The following is a 27,270-nucleotide window of genomic DNA, read 5'->3' as shown; positions in this document are numbered from 1 at the left end:
ACTAATATTAATATGCTTGTGGGTCAAGGGGTATCAGGAAATATTTTCTCTAATGCTGAGCAACTTACTTTGGTTCATGATTCGAACTTGGGAAATAGAGGTTGACTGCTGAGTTTGCTGGAGGGAGAATATTAGCGGGCAATTGGGTGACAGGGCTGAAGTGCTGGAGAGGAGTGTAATGTTAATGGGGGGGGGGCAGAGAGAGACAGTGTACTTTGGGTGGACAGTGATTGTTCAGTGGTGCCTGGTACCAAGGGATTAGATTCTGGAGGTCAGGTAGTGGAAAATAGTTTAGGGGAGGCTTTACAAGCTGTTCTGCAGGAAGGGGTAGATGGCAAAACAGTCCTCATTACAGCACAAAGATTGCAGGTTGTAAAGGAGAAGAGTTTATCAAAGTTTTCAACCTGATAGATGTTGAGGGTGTGCAAAGGATGACAGAGGCTGTGTCACCTGCGGTCAAGGATCTTAAAATAACCTTTGACAATTTGGAGTAGAAGGGTGCAGGAAGGTATAGGCTGGGCACTTATAACAATTGGGTTTTGCGAGTTATTTACTTCATGGCTTTAATACACAAAAAGGAACCTCAGCAGGCATAACTATTATTGTCTTTCTTTTGAATGATTACTGAAACACAGATGCATGTGGATGGGAATTTATTTCAATGGTAAGATCAATATTTTTTAAACAAAAGACATTGGATAGGACCTTGGTTTGGGAGCAAAGGTATCCTGTTACCTGGATGGAGATCATGTTGCATAGGTCAGGTAAATGGTCAAGATGAAGGTTGTGAAAATAGGATGAAAGGTGAAGACATGTTAGGCTTTCAACGGTGGTAAGTGTTCATGCCTCACATGTAGGTTTCCACACATTGTTAAGGTCAACATTCCGAGATCAAATGTTGGAGGAAGCATGCAAGTGACATGAGAGTGGTGATTATGGGGCAGTCCAAGGGGTCTAGGGAGCAGAGGGGCACCAGGTTAGGAAAACCTTACAAGATGGCACTGTTCAGGGGGGCTAGTACATTCACATATTGCTGCAAATTGTTTAGGGCAGCTATTGCAGAACTAGTCCAATAAGGAGAGGATCACATCACATATGTACAAATTTGAATTTGGTAGTAGGAGGGGAGGAAGTAGCCAATAAGTTGTTGGACAAGTAGTTGACAGCAGGAAGGTTGCCAATTCCCTTAGATTTCTTTGCATTTAATGGCTTTTACATATCTCCTTTGGGTTTGGTGCCAAGAAATCATCACAGGAATTTAGGTTAATACATATTTTATGTTTTCTGGGTGGTGCTTTGGTCAACACCTATATTGATATGTCTGATGTTAAGAAGCAGCAGTCATCTTTGGATGAAGCACTCAGACTAATCAAAACATTCAAAGATTCCTGGTTGGCTAAGTAAGATATTGCATCAGCCTTCAGGTCATTACCAGTGTAGAAGCAGGACTGTCTCACCTTTGGTATAAATTGCTGTGTGAAATTTTACTTTGACAAGTCCATGCCCATGGTTTGTGCAGTTGCATGTGCCACTTTTGAAAAGGTCAGTCCAATGTTGTATTGGATTGTATTGGGTGTGGCTGCAAAGGCTATTTGACATGAGAGCAATGCATTATTTGGATGATTTTGTGCTGGTTGGGGAATGCAAGGAATCCATCTTAAGGAGAATGAAGGAGTGTGAGGAAGTGTGCACAGAACTTGAGGTGTCATTAGTGAAAGAAAAGGTCAGTGAAAATGCTAACTTTTCTAGGCCTTGAGCTAGTTGTAAATTTGGAAGTGATTTATCTGTCACATGACAAGGTGAAGAAAGTGAGAGGTAAGCTAAAGGCAATGGTGGTTGTGGGATCAGATGAAGGTGAGGGAAGTGATGGAACTGTTAGGTTTATTTAATTTTGCATGTAGATTGGTAGGTCTGTGATGTATGTTTACAAAAGCTGTGGCTAATTTGTTACACAGTCCAAAATGAAAGCATCATTGGGTGAGTGTAGAAAGGCAGGTTAAGGAAGACAAGTCTGTTTGGCTAGAGTTTCTCCAGCACTTGTGTCTTTCTGGCAAGCTAAGTGCATTACTTCACCAGATATTGATTGTATAGGGATGGGGCAGGCAGGTTAGGGATGGGTGGATACTTTGGAGACAGGTGGTTCACTGAAGCATGGCCAGGGGATAGGAATGATAAACATCTTAGGTATATTACATTTTTGGAAACAATGTGCTGATTTGGAGATCGTTAGTAGTGTAGGAGGAGGATTTTAGGAACAGAGTGGCGATATTACATGCAGATTAGTGATGGTACACGTTTTGACTAAGAAGATGGTGAAATCTACATGGGTGCAAGAGTTACTTAGGATGATTGCCTTGTTTTATTTAACCATTAGCCTTTCTTTTTTACCCCTATGGCAATATTTTGGCTGATAACCTGTCCTGTTTTCAGCTTTGCAAGGTTTGGCAGCTGAAAGCCAAAGCTCAGGAAATATGCACTATTCTGTCTGCGAAGGTGTGGGAAATTGGTTACGCATGGCAAGTTGGCTGGTTTGGCAGTCTTGGTCCAAGGCTGCAATGAAAACACACAGTAAATCTTTGGCAGTTTTTAAGCAATTTGATAGCAGATTGCTATTAGATAGGATGTGTTGGGTGGTTGAGTTAGTGCTGAGATCTTTGGTGGGCAGGTTGTAGAGGCGGTTATGTTGGCTAGGGTTCACTTGGAGGTGCTGAACTTTGCATCCAAATTGTTGGATTTATGGGAGTGACAAAGGACTGGAGGTTGGGGATGTTGCTGAAGGGATGGGAGAAGATTCAGCTAAGGAAATGGAGCCTGTATTGGGCAAGGATATGTTCTAGCACTGTTGGCAGGATTACACATGGTGGCATGTCCTCAGTTTCAGTATGTGTTGTGGGCTACCTCAGTGCTTTTCATGTACATGGAAGCATTTCGGGTTAGTGAATTAGAGGATAATTTAAAGTGGGGTGATCTCAGAATTACTTCATCTTAGGGGTTTTGGTTTGGCTAAGACAATCAAAAATGGATTAGTTGGGAGGGGTCAACTTGAAGAAAGCCTTACAGGGTGGCACTGTTCAGGAGGGCTAGTGACTTTATTATATCCAGTGGTTTGGGCTAGAGAATGCAGGGACACAACTGGCTGGAGGGTTTAGGTTTTCAGGATGGAAGGGGGGGTGGATGATAGGAAATTTGTGGTGTGGATTTAGATGGCATTGAAGGTTCGAGGGTTATCAGCAGCTAATTATACTAAAAATTATTTTAGAAATAGAAGGCTGTCTGACTTGGCTGACAAGGGTAGGTCCATGGAGGTGATTAATAGAGCAGGGAGATGGTGATCTAGTGCATTTTTGACTTACATTCATTAGACTATACAAAACAACAATAATGACAACAACAAAAAACTGGAATGAGTTATTTGAGTATGTGGTTTCTTTTGCAGGCCGAAAACAGTTGTGTTGCATCACTCTTTTATTTAGCGGGAAAATAGAAAAGTGGAGCTTTGTCTTGGTGGTATGAATTTTTGCCTGGATCCAGTACATTGGCATGTTCTTTGCTGGTGGGGTTGTCGAGGTGTGCAGTGGTGCCAATTGTTACAAGCACTGGAAGACATAAGACATTAATTTGGTAGTCCAATTGGGATAGGTATCAATTTGTGAGGTAAAAACATTAGGTCTATACCTAAAAGTATTTATGCAGAGGTACCCAGAAGTTAAGGCTGTTTGGTCGACTATAGATTCAGGGTTGGTATGGAATGCTGGGATCTGGTCTGTTTCTGCAGTGATAGGATATGTTTTATTGATATTGGTTTAGATATGCTTGACATGCAGATGTCTCTGTTTTTGTAGGAGCTAGTTGAGGGATAGTGGTTGGGTTTTTACTGGGAGGTGGGAAACAGACTGTGGAGTAGCCTGGTAGGCAGAAGAAAGGCCTTAGTAATTGTGCAAGAGGTAGGCCCTTCTCCTACCCCCATGTGTTTCGTTTGCCACTCTCATTTGTTCAAGTCAGTGGTGGTATGCTGTCTGGTGGAGTGACATTTGTTTAAAGAGCACTAGGATGTTGGGATGCTTTAGTTTGTGGTCAGCTGTCTAACATGCTGCCTAGTTACTGGAAAGAGGTGTTGGTGAAGTTATCAAAGTGTTCAAGGAGGAAATTAGTGGTCTTTATCCTTCTGCCTCCTTATTTTTATTGTGTACTAAAACTGATTCATTTTCTTTCTTGTTATTACAGCTGGTTGTTATTGATGTTATCACATTGTAATAAAGCTGATCTAAAAGTCACGAGAGTTGTCAGGTATGTCATGGTAGGTGGGGTGAGGATAGCCCAGTGACAAATGGAGTTTGCTTGGCAGACTAATTTGTCACTCAGCTTTGCCTTTAAGTTAGTTAAGATGGATTGTGAAGGGAGGGTTGAATGGGTGTTACAGGATATGTGGAAAAAGGGAGAGTAGCTATATAAGGTTATGTCTGGGGGTGGGGAGTTATCTTTGGCACTACAGTTTGTGTTTCCTACCCATCCATCCCTTATACTGGCAGATGCAGGCAAAAGAAGGGCCTTAGTAGTTATGCAAAATGTAGGCCCTTCCCCTCATGTTTCATTTGACACTGATTGGCTCATGTGAGTGGTGATACACTGCCTGATGGAGTGACATTGGTTTAAGGAGTATGGGACTCTGTTAATAAGTTTGTGTTGAGCTGTCTAACATGCTGGCTCTTTACTGTAAAGATGTGTTGAGGTTATTAAAGTGTGGAAGGTGGAGCTGAGCGGTCTATCACTCTGCCACGCTGTTTTTTAGGTGTACTAATATTTATGTGCTTTCTTTCTCGTTAATAAAGCTGTTTGTTGTTCGTGTTACCATATTGTAATAAACCTGATCACAAAGTCATGAGAGATGTCAAGTGTGTCATCAGTGGGAGAGAAAAGCCCAATGGCAAAAGGGTTAAATCATTACGTTAACTGAACAAGGATGGTTTGTTAATCGTATGCTGATGTCATAGCTCTGTATCTTCTTAAATACTGATTTTACACTGATGTTAAGATTTCTTCAAGACTTTAGCCAAAGAGCTAGAATTTTTAATTATGTTTTAGGAAAGAATCCTAATGCGTGCTGTTTAGTTATATTTCATCTTTAGCAGATAAATATTTTAGATATAATTGGGAAACTAACTTTGTGTAATCACTAATTGGAAGAATACAAATAAGTGTTTTAGGAGATGAAATAGATGGAACAGTAAGAATAAGAAAGAATTGGACAATGTCTGTAAGCTGTTTTAAAGACATGCTTTGTATGAGTGAAATAAACTATATATGCAGGACATTAACAGAAGACATAATATGAGATAAAATATAGAACTGATGTATATGGACTTGCTTCCATATCCTATGAAATTATGCTATTTGACAGGTGGGTAGTGTTTTTTTATCTCTTTAAAGACTGTGTCAGGTTTTACGTCAAATGACCATTAAGTCACAACCTTGTATTTTGTAAAACAGCTTCTGCTGGAAACGTCCAATAGAAAGAGCTAAAGCAATTTATATTATTTATTATAACCACAGGATTACAATATTGCTTGTAAAATGCACAGATAATTATTAACAAGTTTTAAACAATCAGTTGTATGAGTATAGTATATTAACAATACTAACAATCATAAACTCATGTTATGTAATAAAATAACATACTGGTCATTTACCTGTTGTAGGAGAAGGAGTGGTTGAGGAACAGATGTAACTCCCGACTGTATTTACACAAGTCATGCCAGGCCGACAAGGAGATGTTGTGTTGTTACATTCATTGATGTCAGCACAGACTTGTCCATTTCCTATGGAATATAACATTACAAATGTTATTATATTAAATGTTTTCTATGTTGCATCATTTGAGACTAGTAAGCATGGACAGGTGACCCTCTGCCACTTCTCTGTAAAACAGACATCCCTCTAAAAGGAGAACCAGGTAATCAGCTCTGGATCTTTCCTTAAGTTATTATTTTGGTTCCTTTTTGGGTGGTTATGTGTTTGCCTTCCTGCCTTATTAATGTATAGAAAGAAGCAGAAAGTGATCCCAATCAGCAAGTTTTTGCCAAGTTAATAATCTAAAGAAAACTAAACCAAAGCAGTTAGTAGACACAATATAATGCATCTCTCCTTTAATGCCTTTATGAACTGATTACATTGGCAGGTGTATGTAATTATCTCAGAAAGTTGTTTGCAATATGTTATACTGGAGCTTCATTGGTGTGTCATAAATACTATGGCAAACTTTATCACTGATGACCTTAGCATTCACAAACATTAACTACTGAAACCAACTCCTGATTTTCCTTATATTCTACCCAAACATACAGCTGATGAGTGTATCTATAACTATGTGTTACCATGAAATACAGAACCAATAATGGCCAACAGGGTGTGTGTTATTGTGGAAATAACACCCACCGGGGGGTATTCTTAGGCCCAACGTTGCATAGGTTCATAGGTGTGTACTAGGCTAATGGCCCTGGAGCCTTTACAAGCCTAGCCCCTAGGATTACCCTGGCACCATGTCACCCGACCTTAGTTCCCAGTGCTTCTGTTGAGTAGAGCCACTGGAGTGATCCCGGGGATACATTTTCTATTTCCCTTCCACTCATCAAGACTTCTCTTGAAGAGGGTGAGGTGCTCTGTTTGACATGTATGGGAAGTCTATTCCATAGCATGGGCAGTCTCTGGGTTATGAACTTGTCCCTCCAGCATGTTCTGTTGATTGTGGTAATGAGGTTGAGGTCTCTGGAGCATGTGGTGTGCAGGGATTGAGATTTCTTTAGATGTAGCATTTCTAACAGAGCTGAGTCAGACATGGCTTTGTAAGTCAAGCAGAGATTGCATCTAAGCAGGCGATATGAGTCAGAGATTAGTTGGAGTTTTTTGAGTCTGTCCCTATAGTGTTTAAGGCCTAGGATTCTCTTTGTGAGGTACTTTTGCGGCCTCTACAGTTGTTGCAGGTGTCTAGTGCGGTACATGCCAACTGGGACATTGTACTCGATGATTGGCCTAATGAGGGAAGAGTAGAGGGAGACAATGACCTCTTTCTTCCTGGATGCAAAACCCTTAATAATGACATGTGCCACATAGAAGGACTTTCTGACCACAGTGGCAATGTGGTAGTTAAAAGAGAGGTTGCTGTCAACCAGTGTTCCCAGATCTCTTATAATGCCTTCTGTATTCAGTGGACTACCATTGATGTGGTAATTCATGGGAACCTGTTTTTTCCCAAAGGGGATGACAACACATTTTTTGGCATTGATCATAATCCCATGGTTCTGACACCAGTCGTTGGTCTCAGTGAGGCCTTTCTGTAGGATGAAAACATCACTCAGGGAGTTAATAATAGCTCGCATCTTGCAATTGTCTGTGAACTTTGTCAACCAGAGTCCTTTCATGTTGGCCTGTACTTCAGAGAAGTAGATAGCAAACTGGAGAGGACCCAGGACCGAACCCTGTGGGACTCCACTCGTGACTGGTCAGCAGTATGACTTGGAGTCAGCTACTTTCAGAATGTGGGTTCTATCTGTTAGCCAGTTTGCAACCTACCTAGTGATATAGGGGTTGATGCCTAGCTTAGTGAGTTTGTCTATGAATCCTCAGTGGAGAATGGTATCAAAGGCCTTAGCCAGATCAAGGTAGGCTGTATGAACCACCTTGCCTTCATCCACAGCTCTGGTGACCGACTCAAAGAAGTTGACCAAGCTGAGCAGGCATGATCTACCCTTCACAAAACCAAACTGTGTGGGATCCAGAGTTTGGAGATACCCTATATCCTTGTTTATTAGGTCCATGATGATGTGTTCCAAAGTTTTGCATATCAGACTCATCAGACTAATGGGGTGATAGTTCCCAGGGTCTGTAGTCACTCCTCCTTTGTGGAGAGGGATGACTGTAACAGTGTGCCATTCAGTAGGAACAAAGCCTGAGGTTAGATTGTGATTGAACAGGGCACACAGCTGAGGTGCCAGTTCACTCTGTAGTTCATACAGAACACAGCCGTGGACATTGTCAGGTCCCATAGAAGCTGTATTCCTGGCCTTGGACAGTGCTGTTTTAACCTGTGCAGCAGTGATACTGGGTGCCTGGCAATTTACTAGTATTGTGATTAGTCCTTTGGTAGGAGAGAAGGGTAAAGCTGTCAATGAATCTGTCAGCCAGTATATTGTCAATATCTGTTAGTTTGGTATAGGAGGCACCTTTGTGCAGTAGATCAGAGCAAATCTGGGTATTGTGGAGATTTTTTAAATAACTATAGAAGGCCTTGTGGTTGTCTTTACTATCTGCTGCAATTCTGTTTTTTTAGCTAGCTTTAGAGGATTTGATGAAGGATCTCAACTTTTGAGGCTAATAAGGGAGATTTTCCAGATTTGGGACTTCACCTTATTCCATATCAGTTTTTGTTTATGGCAAGGGACCACTGGATTGGCTTCCTTTTTTAGAGGAGAGCATCTTGGTTCTATTGGTATGGAGAGACCCATGCATTTGTGTACGTGTTTATACAGTGCATTGGTGCATGATTCAGCAGTCATGCAAATTTTCTCCATTTGCATGTGTGCTGTGAAGTTAGCCACCTCTGTTTTTAGAAGCCCAAAGTTAGGTTTGGTGAAGTTTTTCATGGTGGTTACCTTTGCGGGGTGGGGGTGGGGGGGGGATTTCCAAGGTGATTAGATTGTGGTTGGCTCTAACCAGGAAGGAGTTGACTATTGGTGTAGAGCAAAGGTTGCCCATGTTAGTGATGACCAGGTCAAGGATGTTGCTACCTCTAGTGGAGGTAAGAATGAGCTGGTCCAGGGCACTGGAATTATTGAATTCCAGGAAACGTTGGGCAAGTGTATTGGTACATGAATAGTTTTCCCAGTTAATGGAGGGGTAGTTGAAGTCACCCAGTATGAGCGAGTTAGGTTGTACCCTAATATTCCCCAGGGTGCTTAGGAACGTGGAGTGTAAGTCTTGGGACATAGTTGAGGACCTATAGCAGGCTACAACTTGTATCACTGTCTTTACCAATGTTAGCAGCATCTGAAGTATCTCTGATGCATTATGTTGGGCTACCAGTTTGGAGGTGTGCATATCCTTTATGAATATGGAAACACCACTGCCTTTAGAGCTTCAGTCCAAGTTCTGGGGCGAAAGGTGTGGAATGAGTTATAGCCTGGTAGTGCAGGGGTGCTTTCTGCTGCCTTGAACCAGGTCTCTGTTACAGCACAAATGCCAATGTTCTCCATTTTAAGGAGTGCTTTGAGTGAGTGCATTTTGAGATTTAGTCTTCTAGCATTGTGCAGCATGACCCTCAGATTGTACTTGTTTGTAGCTGTTACAGTGGTAATTTGAAGAGCATTATTTCCACAGTAACACACACCCTGGAGGGCATTACTGCAGTTAGAGAATGGGCTGTTTGTAACATTTTTTTTAACTTACATACTTAGTTATTTATTTATTTTTATTACTATATTATCTTTTATATATATTTTTGATGTAAAATATTTCCTCCAGTTAATGTTTATATGCTGTAGTACATGTAAATGGTGTTGGAGGAAGCATTTACATCCAAAATATATCACTTTTAAATCAGTATTTAGATATTTACTTTATTTTTGGTCCCTTACTCCAAAAATGTGTTGGTTGTTGCCTGTCATTGAGGATTGAAGTCACTAAATAATAATATACATTTGACTTTTAGACTTTATTTCCTTCTGAAATTTCATGTTACACAATTCCTGTTATTTTAGCTACTTCGTAATTTTATAAGAACAACATTTAAAATCTGTTCCTATTTTTGAGCCTTTGTTTCCCCTTTATTTCAGGCTTTATCCAGATTTCTTGAACTAAAAGGTCAAGAGGTAAGCAAACCACTTTATTGTTGCTGATGCTATCTGTAACTCTAATATCACTCAAGTTGCATTATAAGACACAATTCCTCTTGTATTAACTAATGTATACAATAACATAAGGAGTCAGGCTTACTGTTACATGAGAAAATACAGCCAGAATCTCCTACATATTGTTGTCACTTTAAGAGATTGACTAGAATGAATGCCTACTTTACAGGGCACCGTGTACATGTTTTTATACAAATAATGCATAAATAGCACATTTTCATACTCAGAGAATTGCATATGGCATTATTATTGCGTCTAGTACAATGGATCAAATTTGTGTTCTTTTACATTATGACAGAAATGTTTCTTATGAAGAGCCTGGGTTATAAATATTGATAATGATCACATTGCCTTTACTTCTGAATGACATCATGTTCCACTTCTCTTTTGCATGACATGAGCTAACCTGTAATGCCTACACGTGGAGAGGAAATTACAGGAATATGTTTACCTTCATACTAAGCATACATGTTTCCTTTTTTCCTTCATTTATTTATTTTTGAAATAAATGCAGTAATTGATGCAGAGATCTGTTTTAGTAGTGAAAATAAAATAATTATGTAGGAATATTTAGACAATATAACTTTTATTTTATAATAAATTAAAAAGGTTTAAGTAGTTCGGAGGAGTTATACCTCATTTTTTATATGTTGATTTAAGGTCAGTGATCACAATATAGTCATGAAAGTGCAAGAAACTGTGCTCATTTATGGGTATGGAGATAGACTTAACCCTTCCCACATAAAAGCATTTTAATGCTTCTTGGCATGACTGACTAAATGCAGTTTTTTTAAACTTTTTTATAAAAAATATTTCTGGGTCAGGTTTTGCTAAATGAGAAAACATGCATCCAAGGAAATGTCAGACTATACCATTACTAATAAATAGAAGATTTGTGGTATTTCAACTAACACTGCCATGGTTAGCTTAAACTTAAACTTAATTATTTGGCAATTTTAACAGCTCTTACTATATTATTCAGAATCTTTGTGCGCTCCTAATTAGTGAAAACATGTGAGAAGTGACATAAGTTATGAACTTTATTTTCATATATTCTAGATTAGGAATTTACTTAGATAAAGACAAGCCAAGGTTTAAAAGTAAGGAATTAGCTAAATTAAAATAAAAGATAAGGATGGGCGGCCAAGGTGGTGCAGTGGTTAGCATTGCCCCCTCACAGCAAGAGGTTCTCCAGTTCGATTCTCAGCTGGGTGGCCTTCTGTGCAGTCCATCTGTCCCTCCCTGTACGTGGTGGTTGCCTCCAGGTGTTCCCTCCTCCTCCTCATCCCAAAGACATGACATAGGTGGATTGGAGACTCTACTCTGCCCCTCTGCTGTGTGGTGTGTGTGTGGCTTGTGTGGTCCGTGGAAGGATGGGCCGGCTGCTGGCAAAACTCAACTGCAAACTCACTGCCAATCATGCAGACAGATGGCAGACTGGAAAAGCGAAAAAGCCAAAAGAAGAAGAAAATAAAAGATAAGGATGCAAAGGCCAATAACGCCTGGTCAGTCAAAATCATATTATTAAAGTTGCATGCACCTTATTTGAGCTAGTATTGTCCTATAGCACATTCTTTGCATCTTTGTGTACTTTAGAGAGCTAATTAATGCATGGTTTATGAAGAGGTGACTATCTTACCTGTAAATCCTACTGCACAGACACAGGTGTAACTTCCAGGTGTGTTTATGCAGGTTGCATTAGCAGAACAATTAGTGTGCGCACACTCATTGATATCAGTGCAAGTTGTTCCATTTCCTGTGAAATATAAACAAAATCTGCATTAGCTACATGATTAAAATGAAGGCAGCCCTGTTCTATGCAGTATATTAACCATCTACACTATTTTGGGAGCTTATGTCATACAACAATGAAAGTAAGACATTCAACTCATTCACTCCAGTGGGGCTCAGATAGTTTGCACTGTAACTTCCAATGGGCGGAGCCTAAGCATTTTGACAGAATCAAATCATATCCTTACATTTCAAACAAACGTTCATATCTCTGGAACTACAGGTGTTATGAAAGTAGCATAAATGCCAAACACTTCAGCACAAACAATTTTTATAGTGATAGTATTCTTTAGGTTCTAGGTCTTAAACCAAATTTTATGTCACAGTAAACACAGTAACTATAATATTTGTAATATTTTGTAAACAGCTTACAATATCTCAACAACCACTCAAGTTACAGCCATACTGTCAGCATCATTTTAATCATCTAGCTGACAGCTTTCATACAATGCTGAGGAGTTTTCTGTGTTACTTGGTTGTTTAGATATTTAGAAAAATGTGAAAATTATATCTATATAAATTAATATCATAAATATAACAGTTAATTATCTATTTACTTGCAGTAGACAGAGGTCAAATATTAATGCAGTTGAGTTTGCTATTATGTTAGCTTTAAGATGAAATCTTTTAAAACCTTGGATATAGCATGGTCTTGGAATTATTAATACCAATATGAACAAGCAATATTCGATGCTTATAGGCATCAGTAGGAGATAACTGCAGATGCACCTGGAGGCATCACTCAGATATAATGAATTAAAAAAGTACAAAAATTGGGACATTTCAGATCAGTATTTTATATTATGGAATAAAGAAGTCACATCACAAAGTGGTATGAAAATTGTTTTTACATTAACTATTGTATATTTTCCACACCAAGGGGCTCCAGTAGAATTTTTTAAGAAAAGTAAAACTAACAAAAATAGTATGAACAACGTAGTAAATCAGACTAAACTGCTTTGAGAAAGATAAAGATTTGAAACTTATAAATGATAAACTTGTACTATCAGGTGACACAAAAGTTGCACAAGTAATGCGATAAACCAATGACAGACTAAACACCAAAAAGTCTTTTTCATCTCAGAAAAAAGCTGCACTAAAAACAAAATTGGCCGACTTGTAAAAATGGGGATTAACCAGCTAAATGAAGATTTTCAACACAGAAAAGTCATTGTACCCCCTGAAAAGAATACCCAAAAAAGTACTGAGCAAAATGTTTCCTTGAAACAGAATGCATGCTACAGATAGTATAAAAATGTCTTGCCTCATTAAAGGAGTAAGCAGGTGTCTTTCAGTGATGTCACATCTAAGGATAGATTTTAGCAGCTGGTATTCTAGGCACAAGCATAATTCATCAGAATTTCTCCACTTTGGCAAACTGATATGAATAAAGGACCACTGATAAGCCAGGATGCAAGGAAACAACCATATTTGGTTTGAAGAAGGAAATGATACATTATATAGATGCCTATTGTCTGGCATTCATGTGTAGTTGTAAGGATCCATAGAGAGGCACATTTTACTAAAGCAACAAAGAGGTTTTTTCTAAAATCTCTGTTTAAAGTATTAACAAAGAACGGAATTCCTCTTCAGGCTGACAGTTAGGTGGGCATAGTTCTCAATTATCTCATCTTACAAATTTTTAATGTCTTATTTTTTTTCGACTACAGAAAATATGACACAGACAAAACTTAAGAGTTCAGATTCTGAAATAGGTGAATGCAGTCAGTGACAATTTCAAAGTGTATTATGAGTTTAGTGCAATTTGAATACAATGCTGAGTGCATGAGTGATTAGTAATGGTCACAACTAGAATTGCTGGTGATCTATTTTGTTAACATTTAGTCTTAATGGTAGAATAATATATGAATACTTTATACACAGTGGTTCAGAATGTGAGTTATTAATTTGAGTGAAGTTTGAATGAACACATGTGGGTCTTTGGTGAAAAGCACTGGGAGAAAGGGACAACAGAAATATATTTATATGCAGATCTAAGCAAATTGTAACAGGGCTTATGGAATGAGATGGTTTAGCTGGACAATGCAGACAGAATAATATCAGGCGTGTCTCACTGTCTGAGAAAGGGTCAACATATGTAAGATAACAAGGCTACAAAAAGTGAGCAGGATATGGAATGTCACCTAAAGAAGTACTGCAGCAATCCATCTGCAGCCAGAGTAGATATTTAGTGTTTATAGGCAGTGGACTGACTTTGCCAAATAGATAGGAAATCCAAAAGGAAGCACATCATAGCATGAGTTTTAAGAAATCCTGGAACAGAAAAGTACTAGACATTCAATGGATAATTTTAATTATTATCTGTTCTTACAAAAACATATCTCACAAGAATATGAAATAGGGTGAGCACCAGCTGAATAATCTAGATTAATTATCTATGGATCAGTCATGGAGACTGGCATACCACTCAAAAGTATGTCAAGGAGATGGCATCATGCTTTTTAGCAATAGCTTTAGCTGAGTACAGACATATATTATAATTAGTTCCTCTGCAGAAAGGACAGTAGATGAATCCATTCAAATTTTTCCATTAATATTTCCTTAGTCTATTATATTCTATTACACTAAAACATAATAAAAAAACAAAGACACATACACATTTTCATTATTTCAAATAATGTCTCTTTGTAGTTCAGCTGATACAACAGAAGATTCAGAAAAAAATATATAGTAGAAGGTTTGGATAACTGTATACTGTGCTGCAGTACATTTTAAATAGTAATTGTCATGTGCTTAAATGGTGGTCTAGAAATTATCCAGTAGCATGAAATCTTACATCATAAGCTTGAAGTGCCACTGAGTTATGCTGAATTAATTTCAACATTTCCCTTAAATGCAATGTAGACTATGGAAAAAATAAGGTAAAGAAGTGAAACATTCTACACAGACTTAAGGAATATATAAAATGATTCTGTTTTTAACCAAGGAAGATTTATTTATTTTATTTTTTATTTATTTATTTAAATTTGTTGACCGGGAGTGTCCGACTGGACGTAGGTCCATTTTCAGCGGAGGCCCGGGGAGAAAAGCTCCACAGTAAAATAAACAGAGAGTAGTTACATTGGATTACATAGCGATTAACAATTTAACATAGCAATTACTTACAACATATTTACAGATGAAAACTTAGTACATCAGTAGACAACTAGAATCTTTATCTGTGAAGTACATAACAGACATTAACAAATGTTACAATGAGAAGTTCCTGCTGTATAATAAGTTCTAGGCTTATGAGCATCTGAGCTTGCTATAATCAAGGTAGTTAGTGGAGTGGAAAGAAAGGTAGTGGTTGGATGGGGTGGATGATATTAGAGTGGGAGTTGCAAGGGCATAGCCAGCATGTTTTTAGGTGCGCTTTTAATAAAGTTTTGAAGTTGGTGCATGATGATACGGAGGTAATTGTGGGTGGGAGTGAGTTCCATAATTTGGCTATGGCGCAAGAGAATAGTGCTTCACCAGCAGAGTTATTGGCTTTAGTGATCTGCAAGCAGCGTTTTAAAGCTTCCTGTATCAGGTAGCTTCCTCAGAGTTGAAAAAAGTAGCGAGACAGCTTTTAAATACACAGCCATAAACTCAAAAAAAATTACAATGTGCTACACTACACATTAACCTACCTATATATACTTACATCAAAATAATGCGAGACAGAATCAGTATCAGATACAAAAAAAACAGTACAAACAAACAGTACCAGATAACAACAATCGAATTGATGGTATTGTTTTAAATAAAACATTTCTTAACAAATAAATAAAAAGAATACCATGGTACTTTTTTTTTTTTTTTTTTTAATATGGTCACACGTCATTACGGCATTATATATATTATTTATATTTTATGTGTTGTTTATGTATATTATTATTTTAATTTTAAATTTATTTAGTTTATTAATATTGTTTTTGTTTGAGTGTATCTGTATCTGTGTGTGTTTTGATGTACTAATATATAAGTATATTGTATTAATCAACTAGCCAACTGTGCATTATTTTTGGGTTTGTGGCTTTGTTATGTGCTGTATCTCTGTCTTCTACTACAGGCAGCTTACTACTGTTCTAAGATACTGGCATAATTTCTCTTTTGGCTTCATATATCTGCAAGTGATTTTGATTTGTTTCTCTTTCTTGGTAGTTTTGTGTTCTGTTAGTTTTGCATTTGAGTGATTGTTGCTGGATCTTGGTGGTCTGAGTTGTGGGTAGGGTTTTGTTTAGAGATGGGACATTTAGTGGATGGTTTACTAGTTTGTGGGTGAGTGAGAGTTGATACCACTGAAGTAGGTGAGGGAGTTCAAGCCAGCCCAGTTCAGCAAGTGAGAGACAGTGGTGACTACGGTAGGATGCCCTGTGGTGAATTTGGCAATTTTGTTGTAGCAGGTCTCTAGCTTGTTTAGATCACATTGCCTTAGGTTGGTATATATTGGAGAGGCATAAAGTAGGGTGGAGATAAGGTGGGAATTTGCTATTGAAATCTTTGCTGCTTTGGTGAGAAATTGCTTATTTCTGTATAACGCTCCTAGTTTTTGTGGACTTTTTTTATGGTCATGGATATGTGCATGTCAAATTTTAGTTTATTGTCTATTTCCACTCCTAGCAATTTGGTGTGTTCAGTTGGGTATACAGTGATGTTGTTTTTTGCTGTGATGTTAAAGTGAGAGTTGTTTTGAGTATGTTTGGTGGGTTGGAAGATGAGAGTTTAGTTTTGTTTGGGTTGAGTATTAATTGGGCTTCGGATAACCATGTTTCAACAGAGGAAAAGGCTTCCTGTGTGACTTTATGCAGTTTGGGTAGGGACTGGGCTGTGCAGATGATGGTCGAGTCATCTGCGTATTGTATGAGTGTACCATGTTTGGTGGCAGAGGCTAGATTATTGGTGTAAACAGAGAAGAGTAGGGGTCCAAGGATGGATCCTTGGGGAACCCCTATGGAGACAGGTAATTGGGGAGATATGTCATTCTGCCATACAACGGATTGTTGGCAGTCAGACAGGTAACTCTGAAACCAGTTGGTGACTGATTGTGAGAAGGATAGGCTATTGAGGACAGAGATAAGTTGTTTGTGTGGGACCATGTCAAATGCTTTAGATAGGTCTAGGAAAGTATCAGAGGAGAGATAGCCTTTGTTTTTATGCTGAAGGATAGTGTTAGTAAAGGAGAGTAAGGCAGTGGTGGTGCTATGGTTTGGTCAGAAACCATGCTGAGTACTGGAAAGGAGGTTGTTAGTAAGGAGGTAGTCTGAGACCTGAGAGTGTATGCATCTCTCTAGTATTTTGGAGAGTGGAGGGAGAATAGCTATGGGGCGGTAATTGGTTAGTTCTGTGGAGGGTCCGCCTTTGTGGAGGGGAATTATATGTGATACTTTCCACAGTGTGGGAATGTAACTTTCTGACAGAGATTGGTTAATCAAGATGTATACTGGGTAGTCCAGAGCATCATTTGCGATTTGTAGGTATTCACTTGGGAGGTTGTCTGCTGCTAATTTGGTGGGTTTAAGTTTAGTTAAGAGTTTTTTTTAAGTTGGAGGTAGTATGTACAGGAGAAAAAGAGAAGGCAGTGGGGAGATTACTAGTTGAAGGTGTGGGTTGGAGGGGAGGATTTATTAAAAGAGAGCTGACCAACATACTGACTGAACTATATAGCTAAATAAGAATTAGAAAATGTAAAGTTAAAATACTTAACATTTTGTCACAAATGCCACAAATAAATCAGTCTCTGTCAGGGGATATTATTTAATGCAGTTAAGCTAGGAGACTTAACATTTGTCAATAAGAAATATATAGGTCAGCAGGCAAAATAAACAGAAAATGTGTTATTACACATCAGTGTATCTCTAAGATGGGACGGTGTCAGTAAAAGAATATAAGGATGCATTAAAAAGGTTAGAAAACGATGAAGAAGCCAACGTTATTTGTAAAATGTTCTGCATTTCTTGCTACTACAGCTCAAGTCATATGACTAATACATTTATAGAAAAATTGTTACAGAGTTAAAATGCTTAGTATTCAGATTAATTCACAGAGCTTCACTACAGACCATTAACAATTATTAAACATCTAGAAGCCACTGCCACTTTAAGAAGAAAAAAATCCTGTGATGAACAATATCTTTGTTCCCACAGAAATAAAGGGAGCATTACTTTAACTAACCATTTAAGTACAACTAAACAGGGTCAGGGTTTATACAATTGCACTGCATGTGCTTACAGCATGTTTAGTAAGAGTCTTCTCTGTTTATCTTTCTAAGTTATTTTCTGGAAGATTCTTAGTAATCTGCACTTCATATGCAGCTAAGGTTTGTACATGTTTGTTACATACTTCAGGTCAGCAGTTAATTCTGTTGGTTTTATTAAATTATTATTTAGTTCTTCACCTGTTGCAGCTCATGACAGTTGTTTCTGTTATTTTACATTGTCTTTCAGAATGGTTTGAGATGTTGGCTGATAATAAAAGAGAGTGAATGATCGTATGTGTGCACTTACACTGACGTCGTTGGTGTGGAGAGGTCAAGAGAGGTCATGTGACCATGTGCTTTATAATAAACGAGGAAGAGAGGGTTGTTCCCCTCTTCCGTTTTTGACCATATTGATTGCCTTCACGTGTATTTATTTTCCTCTGTAAATGTATGTTTAACCCGACTTTCTTGCCCTTAAGATGACACCACCAACATGAGATAACTGTACATTCCCACTGCTAACTGTAATGCAATGTAATAATAACTCTTGAAAATACATACAGACATGCAGGCATATATATATATATATATATATATATATATATATATATATATATATATATATATATATACATACACACACACACACACACACACACACACACACACACACACACACACACACACACACACACACACACACACACACACACACACACACACGCGCGCGTGAGCTCAAGTACATGAAAACACACCACCATATTCTGCAAAGCAAATACATCTTCACTTTCATGATTCACATTTAGGTCATTAACAACAATCACCTAGCACCGATGATTAGCATTGCTAAAAGTATTACAATAAAAGCTGATGTTTTTAAGTTTTAATGATCTAACACTTGAGATTTTTGGTCTACTTTGTGACACAGACTTGAATATATAAAGTAAATATGCATTATTACATTGTTACTTTAACATAATTGTATGAGATTGAAGGGTAAACTGCTAACCTCATTCTCATTGTGCTGCCATTTTGTATAGTTTCATAGGTTCATAGATAGGCACTAGGCTATCTGCTCGAGGGCATTTATAAGCCTAGCCAGAGTGCATCAGCTTTCGCCGCCCCATTGATTAATTAACTGATCCTCTGTCAAGCAGAGCCAATGAAGTGATCCCAGGGGTGAATTTTTTGTTACCCATCCACTCGTCAAGGATTCCCTTGAATAGTGTTAGTGAGGGACTCTGCCTAATGTAGCTTGGAATTTTGTTCCAAAGCATGGGGAGTCTCTGTGACAGGAATCTATCCCTCCAGCATGTTCTATGTATTGTTGTGGCGAGGTTTAGCTCACTAGAGCACGTGTCTTGCAGTGACTTGGATTTCTTTAGGTGGAGCATGTCCATCAGTTCTGAGTTGGACATGGCTTTATAAGTCAGGCAGAGATCACCACTGAGTAAGCGATATGCCACTGAGTATAGCCGGAGTTTTTTCAGTCGGACTGCATAGGACATATGTTTGAGGCCAGTAATCCTCTTGGTGAGGCACTTTTATGGTCTCTACAGCTGTTGGAAGAGTCTTGTGAGGTACATCCCAAATGGGGCATTGTACTCTATGATAGGTCTGATGAGTGAGGAGTAGAGGGGCACTATAACCTCTTTATTTCTAGATGCGAACCCTTTAGTAATTAGATGGGCCACATAGAAGAATTTCTTAACTACTTTGGCAATATGATTGTCAAAGGAGAGATTACTATCTACCTGGGGTCCCCAGAGCTCTTATTACCTCTTCTGTATTGAGGGGGCTGCCACCTATGTGGTAATTTGTGGCTGTTTTTCCCAAATGGGATGACTATGCATTTTTTGACATTTAACTTGAGGCCATGACTTTGACACCAGGAGTCCATCTCAGTAAGGCCTTTTTGGAGGATGTCCGTGTCAGCCAGAGAGTCAATTATGGCTCCCGGTTTGCAGTCATCGGCGAACTTAGTTAGCCATAGTCCTCCTGTGTTTGCCTGTACTTCTGAGAAGTATATGCCGAACAGTAGGGGTCCCAGGACCAAGACTTGTGGGACACCACTTGTGACTGGTTTAGAGTTGGACCTGGAGCCCGCTATTCTTACCGTGTGAGTTCTGTCTGTAAGCCAGTTGGCAACCCATCTCATGATGTAGAGGTTTATGTTCAGGCTGGTGAGTTTTTCTGTAATATCCGAGTGGGGAATGGTGTTGAAAGCCTTGGCAAGGTCAAGGTAGGCTGTCTGAACAACCTTTCCCTCGTCTATGGCCTTGGTGACTCTCTTGAAGAAGTCAACCAGGTTTACTAGGCATGATCTGCCCTTAACAAAGCCGAACTGGGTTGGTTCAAGTGTTTGGAGGTTCCCAATGTCTTTGTTAATGAGTTCCATGATGATGTGCTCCGTAGCCTTGCAGACCAGGCTAGTCAGTCTTATGGGGTGATAGTTACCAGGGTCAGTTGTGGCCCCTCCTTTGTGGAGTGTAATAACCATTGCTGTGCACCATTCTATGGGCAAGTAGCCTGTGGAGAGGCTGAGGTTGAACAGCGTGTTTAGGTGGGGGGTTAGTTCATTCTGTAGTTCGTGCAAGACGCAGCCTGGGACACCATCTGGCCCCACTGACACTGTATTTTTGACTTTTGAAAGGGCTATTTTCACCTGTGCGTCTGTGATTTCAGGGACACTACACTTTTCTGGTATTGTTGTAGGCCCTTTTGGGGGTGAGGGGGGGTGAAGTTTCTGCCAGGATATTGGCAATATCAGTAGATTCAGTATATTTTGTGCTATTTTGCACTAGTTCAGTGCATATCTGCGAGTTGCCACTTAGATTCTTAACATAGCTAAAAAAGGCTTTGTGGTTATCTTTTGAATCCTTGGCTATTGTTCTTTCAAAGTTAGCCTTGGATGATTTTATGAGGGACCTTAGTTTCTTACTGATACTGATCAGGGATGTCTTTCCTTCTTGGGATTTGCTTTTTTTCTGAACTAGTTTCCTCCTTCTATTGTATAGCCTGTTTATGGCAGGGGTCCACTGGTTTCATTCTCTTAGAGGAGTGAGTCTTGGTTTTGCTAGAGATGGCATGATCCATGCATCCTTGTAGGTGCTCATAAAGTACATCTGTAAAGGTTTCTGCATCTTGGGCAGCATTGTCCTTTAGCATGGGGGCTGTGAAACTTACCGCCTCTGTCTTAAGTAAGGTGAAGTTTGCTTTAGAAAAGTTTTTTACTGTGGTTTCCTTAGTTGGGGAAGGTGGTGGGTTTGGACATCCAGAGTGATTAGTTTATGGTATGATCTAACCAGTGACGGGTTGACTTCCGGTGTGGAACACCTATCGCCCATGTTTGTGATGACCAGGTCCAATATGTTTTCACCTCTGGTAGTTGAGTTTACCAGCTGATTCATGGAGTTTGAGTTGATGAATTCCAGAAAGCGCTGGGCCTGGAAGTTTGTACTCGAGTAGTTTTCCCAGTTAATGATAGGGTAATTGAAATCTCCCAATATCAGGGTGTTTGGTAGGACCTTCATGTTTTCCAGTGTCTCCAGAAAGGTGGAGTGGTGGTCCTGGGTCATGGAGGGTGATCTGTAGCAGGCCACAATTTGCATTGCAGATTTACCCGATGTTAGTTGCACATGGATGATCTCAGAGGTATCATGCTGTGCCACTAACCTGAAGGTGTAGGTATCTATGATGAATATGGATGCATCCCCTCCTTTTGTGTTTCGGTCCATGTTCTTTGGCCAAAATGTGTGGTATGGGTTGTAGCCCAGTAATGCTGGGGTGCTCTATGGAGCCTTGAACCAGGTTTCAGTTACTGCACAGATGTCGACGTTCTCCATACTGAGGAGTGCTTCAAGCGTGTGCATTTTGAAATTTAAACTCCTGGCATTGAGTAGCATAACCCTCAGTTTTTTGTTAATTGTGCTGTTTACGGAGGTGGATTTGACTTTTGAGCCTTGCCTAAAAAAGGCACTATGGGGGCAACAAGAGCCTTGGCCAGTATTCAAAAGCCTAGGGGTGACAGGTGCAAGCCATCTCTTATGAAGCAACGCGGCTTGTCGAGCATGTCTTCCCAGACTGACAGACACTGGATCCTCTTTGAATGACACCAGAAGCTTAGCAAATTGTTGAAATAGATCATTTTTTTCTTTATACTGAGGTATCATTCTTGGTGAGGGCAGGATGCTACTCAGGTTCAGGGTCATACCAGCCTGGGCTACATGATCGGAGAGCTCTTCAATGTCTCTTTTCATGTAGTAGAGGGAGGTACATCTCAGGTCATTCACACCAACATGAACAATGACAGAGTCATATTTGCACTTGTTCAGGAGTGACCTGAGTGCTTGTGTTATGTGGTGGATTCTGGCTCCTGACAGGCAGCTAACAGTAACCTTCTGCTTGTCCAGTCTAATGAGTGGGGCATCAGTGTGCCTGACTATAGAGTCACCTATTACTAGTGTGTTAGGTATGTTATTTTGCCTTAAGTGTTGTGATTGTGCGGCATACTGATTATGTGTTTTATGTGTTGCCTGGTTTGTGACGGGAGGTGCAGGTTGTTTGGGTGTCTGCTTTGGAGGTCTTTGATGCTTTTACAGGTTTTTATTTAGAGCCTCCAAGTATGTTGGGTGGAGAGAGCTTAGCCTCCAGTTTGGCTGTATAATTGCATCTCTCGCACATGTTAGTGTTTTGTGGTAGGAGGAGAGGGTTGTCTATGTGCATGAGGCAGTTCTAACATTGCCTCAGGATACCCAGATTTACCAGCTGGACTGGAGAGTACACCTGAAATTGCCCTTTGGTCATGCCTAAATAGTAGGGTGAGCTGCTTAGTCACTTGGTTGGTGAGGGGTGAATAAAGAGCCTTGCCCTGCTGGACAATCAAGTGTCAGGGTATATTAGTGCTTGCTATTAGGTCTGAGCAAGTGCTGGGCTGTAGGATGCTTTTTGAGTACTTGGGTTGAGAGTTAGACTAGTTTCAAGAGAAAGACTGAAGAGGAGACTTAGTGGAGCTGGGAAAATTTAACCCAGCTAACCGGCACTGCCCAGCGCATAAAATTGTGCAAACACAGTTTTTATAGCAAGGAAATGAAAGAGATAGAAATTAGCCCAAAATGGCCAATAAACTACTAACTTCTGGGCTGGAACCACTCCTCCAGGGACAGATAGGCTTCACAAAGCTCCCCTCCCTCACAGGTGAACAGAGAAACTTCCTTCTATCCAAGAAAGGTATGGGCAACTCAGAAACTTGCATTCAGCACTAGCCTGAAAACTGGACTATACTAGCTTAGAAAGGGGGAAACAAGGAATGTTTTTGGGTTTTTTTCTTTTTGTTTTTTTGAAAAGATAAGGCAAACACAATATAAAATACACTTAAAATGAAAAGAGACATGGAGAGCTCTCCGATCTTGCAGCCCAGGCAGGTATGACCCTAGCCCTGAGTAGCATTCTGCCATCACCCAGAATGATGCCGCAGTACAAGGACAAAATGATTGACTTCAACAATTGGCTAAGCTTCTGGTGCCATTCTAAAGGGATCCAGTATCTGTCTGCCTGGGATGACATGGTCGACAGACCACGATGCTTTGCCAGAGATGGCCTGAACCTGTCACCACTGGGATTCCGGATACTGGCTAAGATTCTTGCCACCCCTATAGTGCCTTTTTAGGCAAGGTTCAAATGTCAACTTCACCACCATAACAGGAACAGGAAAGCAAAAACTGAGGGTGATGCTACTCAATGATAGAAGTCTAAATCTCAAAATGCACTCACTTGAGGCACTCCTTAAAATGGAGAACATCATTATCTGTGCAGTGACTGAGACCTGGTTCAAGGCTCCAGAGAGCACCCCTGCACTACCAGGCTATAACTCATACCACACTTTTTGGCCATGTAACCTGGACCGGAACACCAAAGGCGGAGGTGTGTCCATATTCATTAAGGATATCCACACCTCCAGGCTAGTTGCTCAACATTATGCAGCCAAGGTTATCCAAGTGCAACTAACTCTGGGCAAAACTGCAATCCAAATTGTAGCTTGCGACAGATCACCCACCATGCCCAGGATTCCCACTCCTCGTTTCTTGATGTACTGGAAAATATTAGGGTTCAACCAAAACCCTAATAATGGGTGATTTCAACTACCCCACCATTAACTGGGAAAACTACTCATGTACCAACTCCTTTGCTCAATGCTTTCTGGAATTCATAAACTCCAATGCCCTGGATCAACTTATCCACACCCCCACCAAGGGCAACAATATCCTAGATCTAGTCATTTCCAATATGAGTGACCGGTGTTCCACACCTGAAGTCAACACCTCATTGGTCCGATCCAACCATAAGCTAATTACCCTAGATATCCACATCCTGCCTCCACCCCCCCATTAAGGAAACCATGGTAAAAAATTTCTCCAAAGCCAACTTCATGTTTCTTAAGACAGAAGTGGTGAACTTCATGACACCCATGCAGATGGACAATACAGTTACAACTACTGAATCCTACACAATTGCACTTTATAAGCACTTACATGAGTGCATGGATCGTGCTATCCCAAACAGGACCAAGACGCTATCCTCCAAAAAAAGGAAGCCAATCTGGTGGTCTCCTGCCATAAACAAACTGTGCAACAGAAGTAAAAAACTGTTGCAAAAGAGAGTAAAATCCCACGAGTGGAGGAGCTCCCTGGTCAGCCTCAGTAAGAAGCTGCGATCCCTGATAAAATCCTCCAAAGCTAGTTACAAAAACAAAATCACCACTGATTCTAAAGACAAACACAAAGCATTCTATAGCTATGTCAAGAATCTCAATGGCAACACTCAGATCTGCTCTGAGTTACAGCACAATGGCACTAAATATACAGACCCAGCTGATATTGCCAACATCCTGGCAGATAGGTTCATTGCTAACTTTACCCCCCCCCTCTCACCCCCTAAAGAGCCCATCTCTATACCGGAAGAATGCAAAGATCCTGTAATCATGGCTGCACAGGTAAATACCACACTCTCCAAAGCCAAGAACACAGCATCCATGGGACCAGACAACATCCCAGGCTGCATTCTACATTAACTACAGAACGAACTGGCACCCCGCCTAAGTAACATGTTCAATCATAGCCTCACCTCAAGCTGTGTGCCTGCTGAATGGTGCACAGCAATGGTTATCCCTCTCTACAAGGGGGGAGCCACCACGGACCCCGGGAACTACCACCCCATTAGCCTGACAAGCCTGGTCTGGAAGGCCATGGAACATATCATCATGGAACTTATAAACAAAGACATTGGTAATCTCCAAACTCTGGATCCCACCCAGTTCGGGTTTGTAAAAGGCAGATCATGTCTCCTAAACCTGATAGACTTCTTTGAAGCAGTCACCAAAGCCGTAGACAAGAGTAAGGTGGTTCACACAGCCTATCTAGATCTTGCCAAGGCTTTCAACACCATCCCCCACACTAGAATTATAGATAAACTCACTAAACTAGGTATAAATCCCTATGTCACAAGATGGGTTGCCAATTGGCTCACTGACAGAACCCACACTGTGAAAGTAGCAGACTCCAAATCCGACTTCAGACCAGTGACAAGTGGAGTACCACAGGGTTCAGTCCTGGGTCCTCTCCTGTTTGGTATCTACTTCTCTGAAGTACAGGCTAACACAGAAGGTCTTTGGCTAATGAAGTTTGCAGATGACTGCAAACTAGGAGCCATAATCGAAACTCTTAATGATGTGGACATCCTACAAAAGGGCCTCACTGAGACAGATGCCTGGTGTCAAAGCCATGGCCTCAAGCTCAATGCCAAAAAGTGCATTGTCATCCCCTTTGGTAAAAACTCTGCACCCATGAACTACAACATAGGCAGTAGTATACTTAACACCGAAAGTCTGATAAGAGACCTTGGGACACAGGTGGAGAGTAGTCTCTCCTTTGATAATCACATCGCCACAGTAGTCAAGAAATCCTTCTACGTGGCGCACCTCATCACAAAAGGTTTCTCATCCAGAAAAAAAAGAGGTCATTGTTCCCCTCTACTCATCACTCATTAGACCCATTATAGGGTACAATGCCCCTTTTGGTATGTACCTCGCAAGACATCTACAACAATTGGAAAGGCCACAGAAAAACCTCACAAAGAGGATTACCGGCCTCAAAAAGATGCCCGACGCAGACCATCTCAAAAAACTCCAGCTTTACTCAGAGCTGTTGGACATGCTCTACTTAAAGAAATCCCAATCCCTCTGAGCTACATGCTCTAGTGACCTAAACCTTGTCACCACAATAAACAGAACATGCCAGAGGGATAGATTCCTGTCCCAGAGACTTCCCATACTCTGGAATAAACTACCTATCTATATCAAACAAAGCTCCTCATTAGCACTCTTCAAGAAAAATCTTGATGATTGGATGGGAAATAGGAAATTCACCCCAGGGATCACCTCTGTGGCTCTGCTCGACAGTGGCACAGGAAAATAATTTTCTTGGGTGGCAAAATCCAGTGTACCTTTTTGGCTGGGCTTGTATAGGCCCCAGGGCTGATAGCCTAGTACCTACCTATGAACCTATGAACCTAAAACAGCTTTAAATTACTACAAACGATTAGAAAAGGCTAGCACACTTTAGTGTGCAGCCTACAACAGTTAAATTATTTAAACAAAAAATTACTTTAAAAGTGCAGGCAGTCAAATAAGTACAATATTTGAAAAAAAAAAACAAGCTTTTGAATCACAATAGCATAAATTTTACTATTTTTAAAGAAATGTGGAGCCATGCTGATGTTGTTGACAATTTCAGTCAATACACCTGGGTAACCTACATCATGATATGGTATCAGAAGCAGGGATTCCTTCTGAAAATACCATGTCATTTGGAAAATCTTAACAACAACTCAAGTAGCACCTACCAAGCTCAGACTAATCCATTTTACTAAATAAAAATAGTTCTAAATCACAAAATTATTGTTTTATCAATTTCAAGCTGGTCAGCCTTAGAAAAGTAATTTTCTTTCAGAAATGATAAAGTTTAACCCATTTGAGTTCTCAAAGCCATTTGCCTCACCAGCATAGCAACAGAGGCTCACATGTGTTTGAGTTGGACAAAAAGACAGTAGAAATTCAGGAAGAGAGTTTGCTGTACTAAACAGAGAAGGAAGTTGAAATAATATACAGCTCCTTTTTTCAAATGAACAGTTGTAGTGTATTACATATGAATGAGGCATTCTTAACCTCAATGAAAATCTTGTGCCAAAAACAAAAACTGTGCATTAATGGAGACGTTTCCAAACTTTTATACATAAGGCACTTGCATGAACTGTTTAAAATGTGAGGGTTTAATTAAATGAAAGGCAAATGGATCAGAGACAGAACTGTAATTGCACTAACTGATGCTAAGATGCCTGAAA

The 27,270-nt window shown here is 39.9% G+C and overlaps 1 protein-coding gene across 1 annotated transcript in view; it reads right to left on the bottom strand.

Moving 5' to 3' along the window:
• LOC122801342 (fibrillin-2-like) overlaps positions 1-27,270 on the bottom strand; it is a 662,974-nt gene that overhangs the window by 273,478 nt on the left and 362,226 nt on the right. The window contains exons 45-46 of the mRNA XM_044070882.1: positions 11,539-11,655; positions 5,688-5,816 (exon numbers count right to left, since the gene is read on the bottom strand). Coding sequence (XP_043926817.1) covers positions 5,688-5,816; positions 11,539-11,655 — 246 coding nt within the window. The remainder of the gene's footprint in view (positions 1-5,687; positions 5,817-11,538; positions 11,656-27,270) is intronic.

The sequence above is a fragment of the Protopterus annectens genome, chromosome 4.part1 (assembly GCF_019279795.1).
Source record: "Protopterus annectens isolate FY-2018-M chromosome 4.part1, PAN1.0, whole genome shotgun sequence".
Lineage (NCBI taxonomy): Eukaryota > Metazoa > Chordata > Ceratodontiformes > Protopteridae > Protopterus > Protopterus annectens.
The sequence above is the reverse complement of the archived record's forward strand: the minus strand, read 5'-3'. Positions and strand labels throughout refer to the sequence as shown.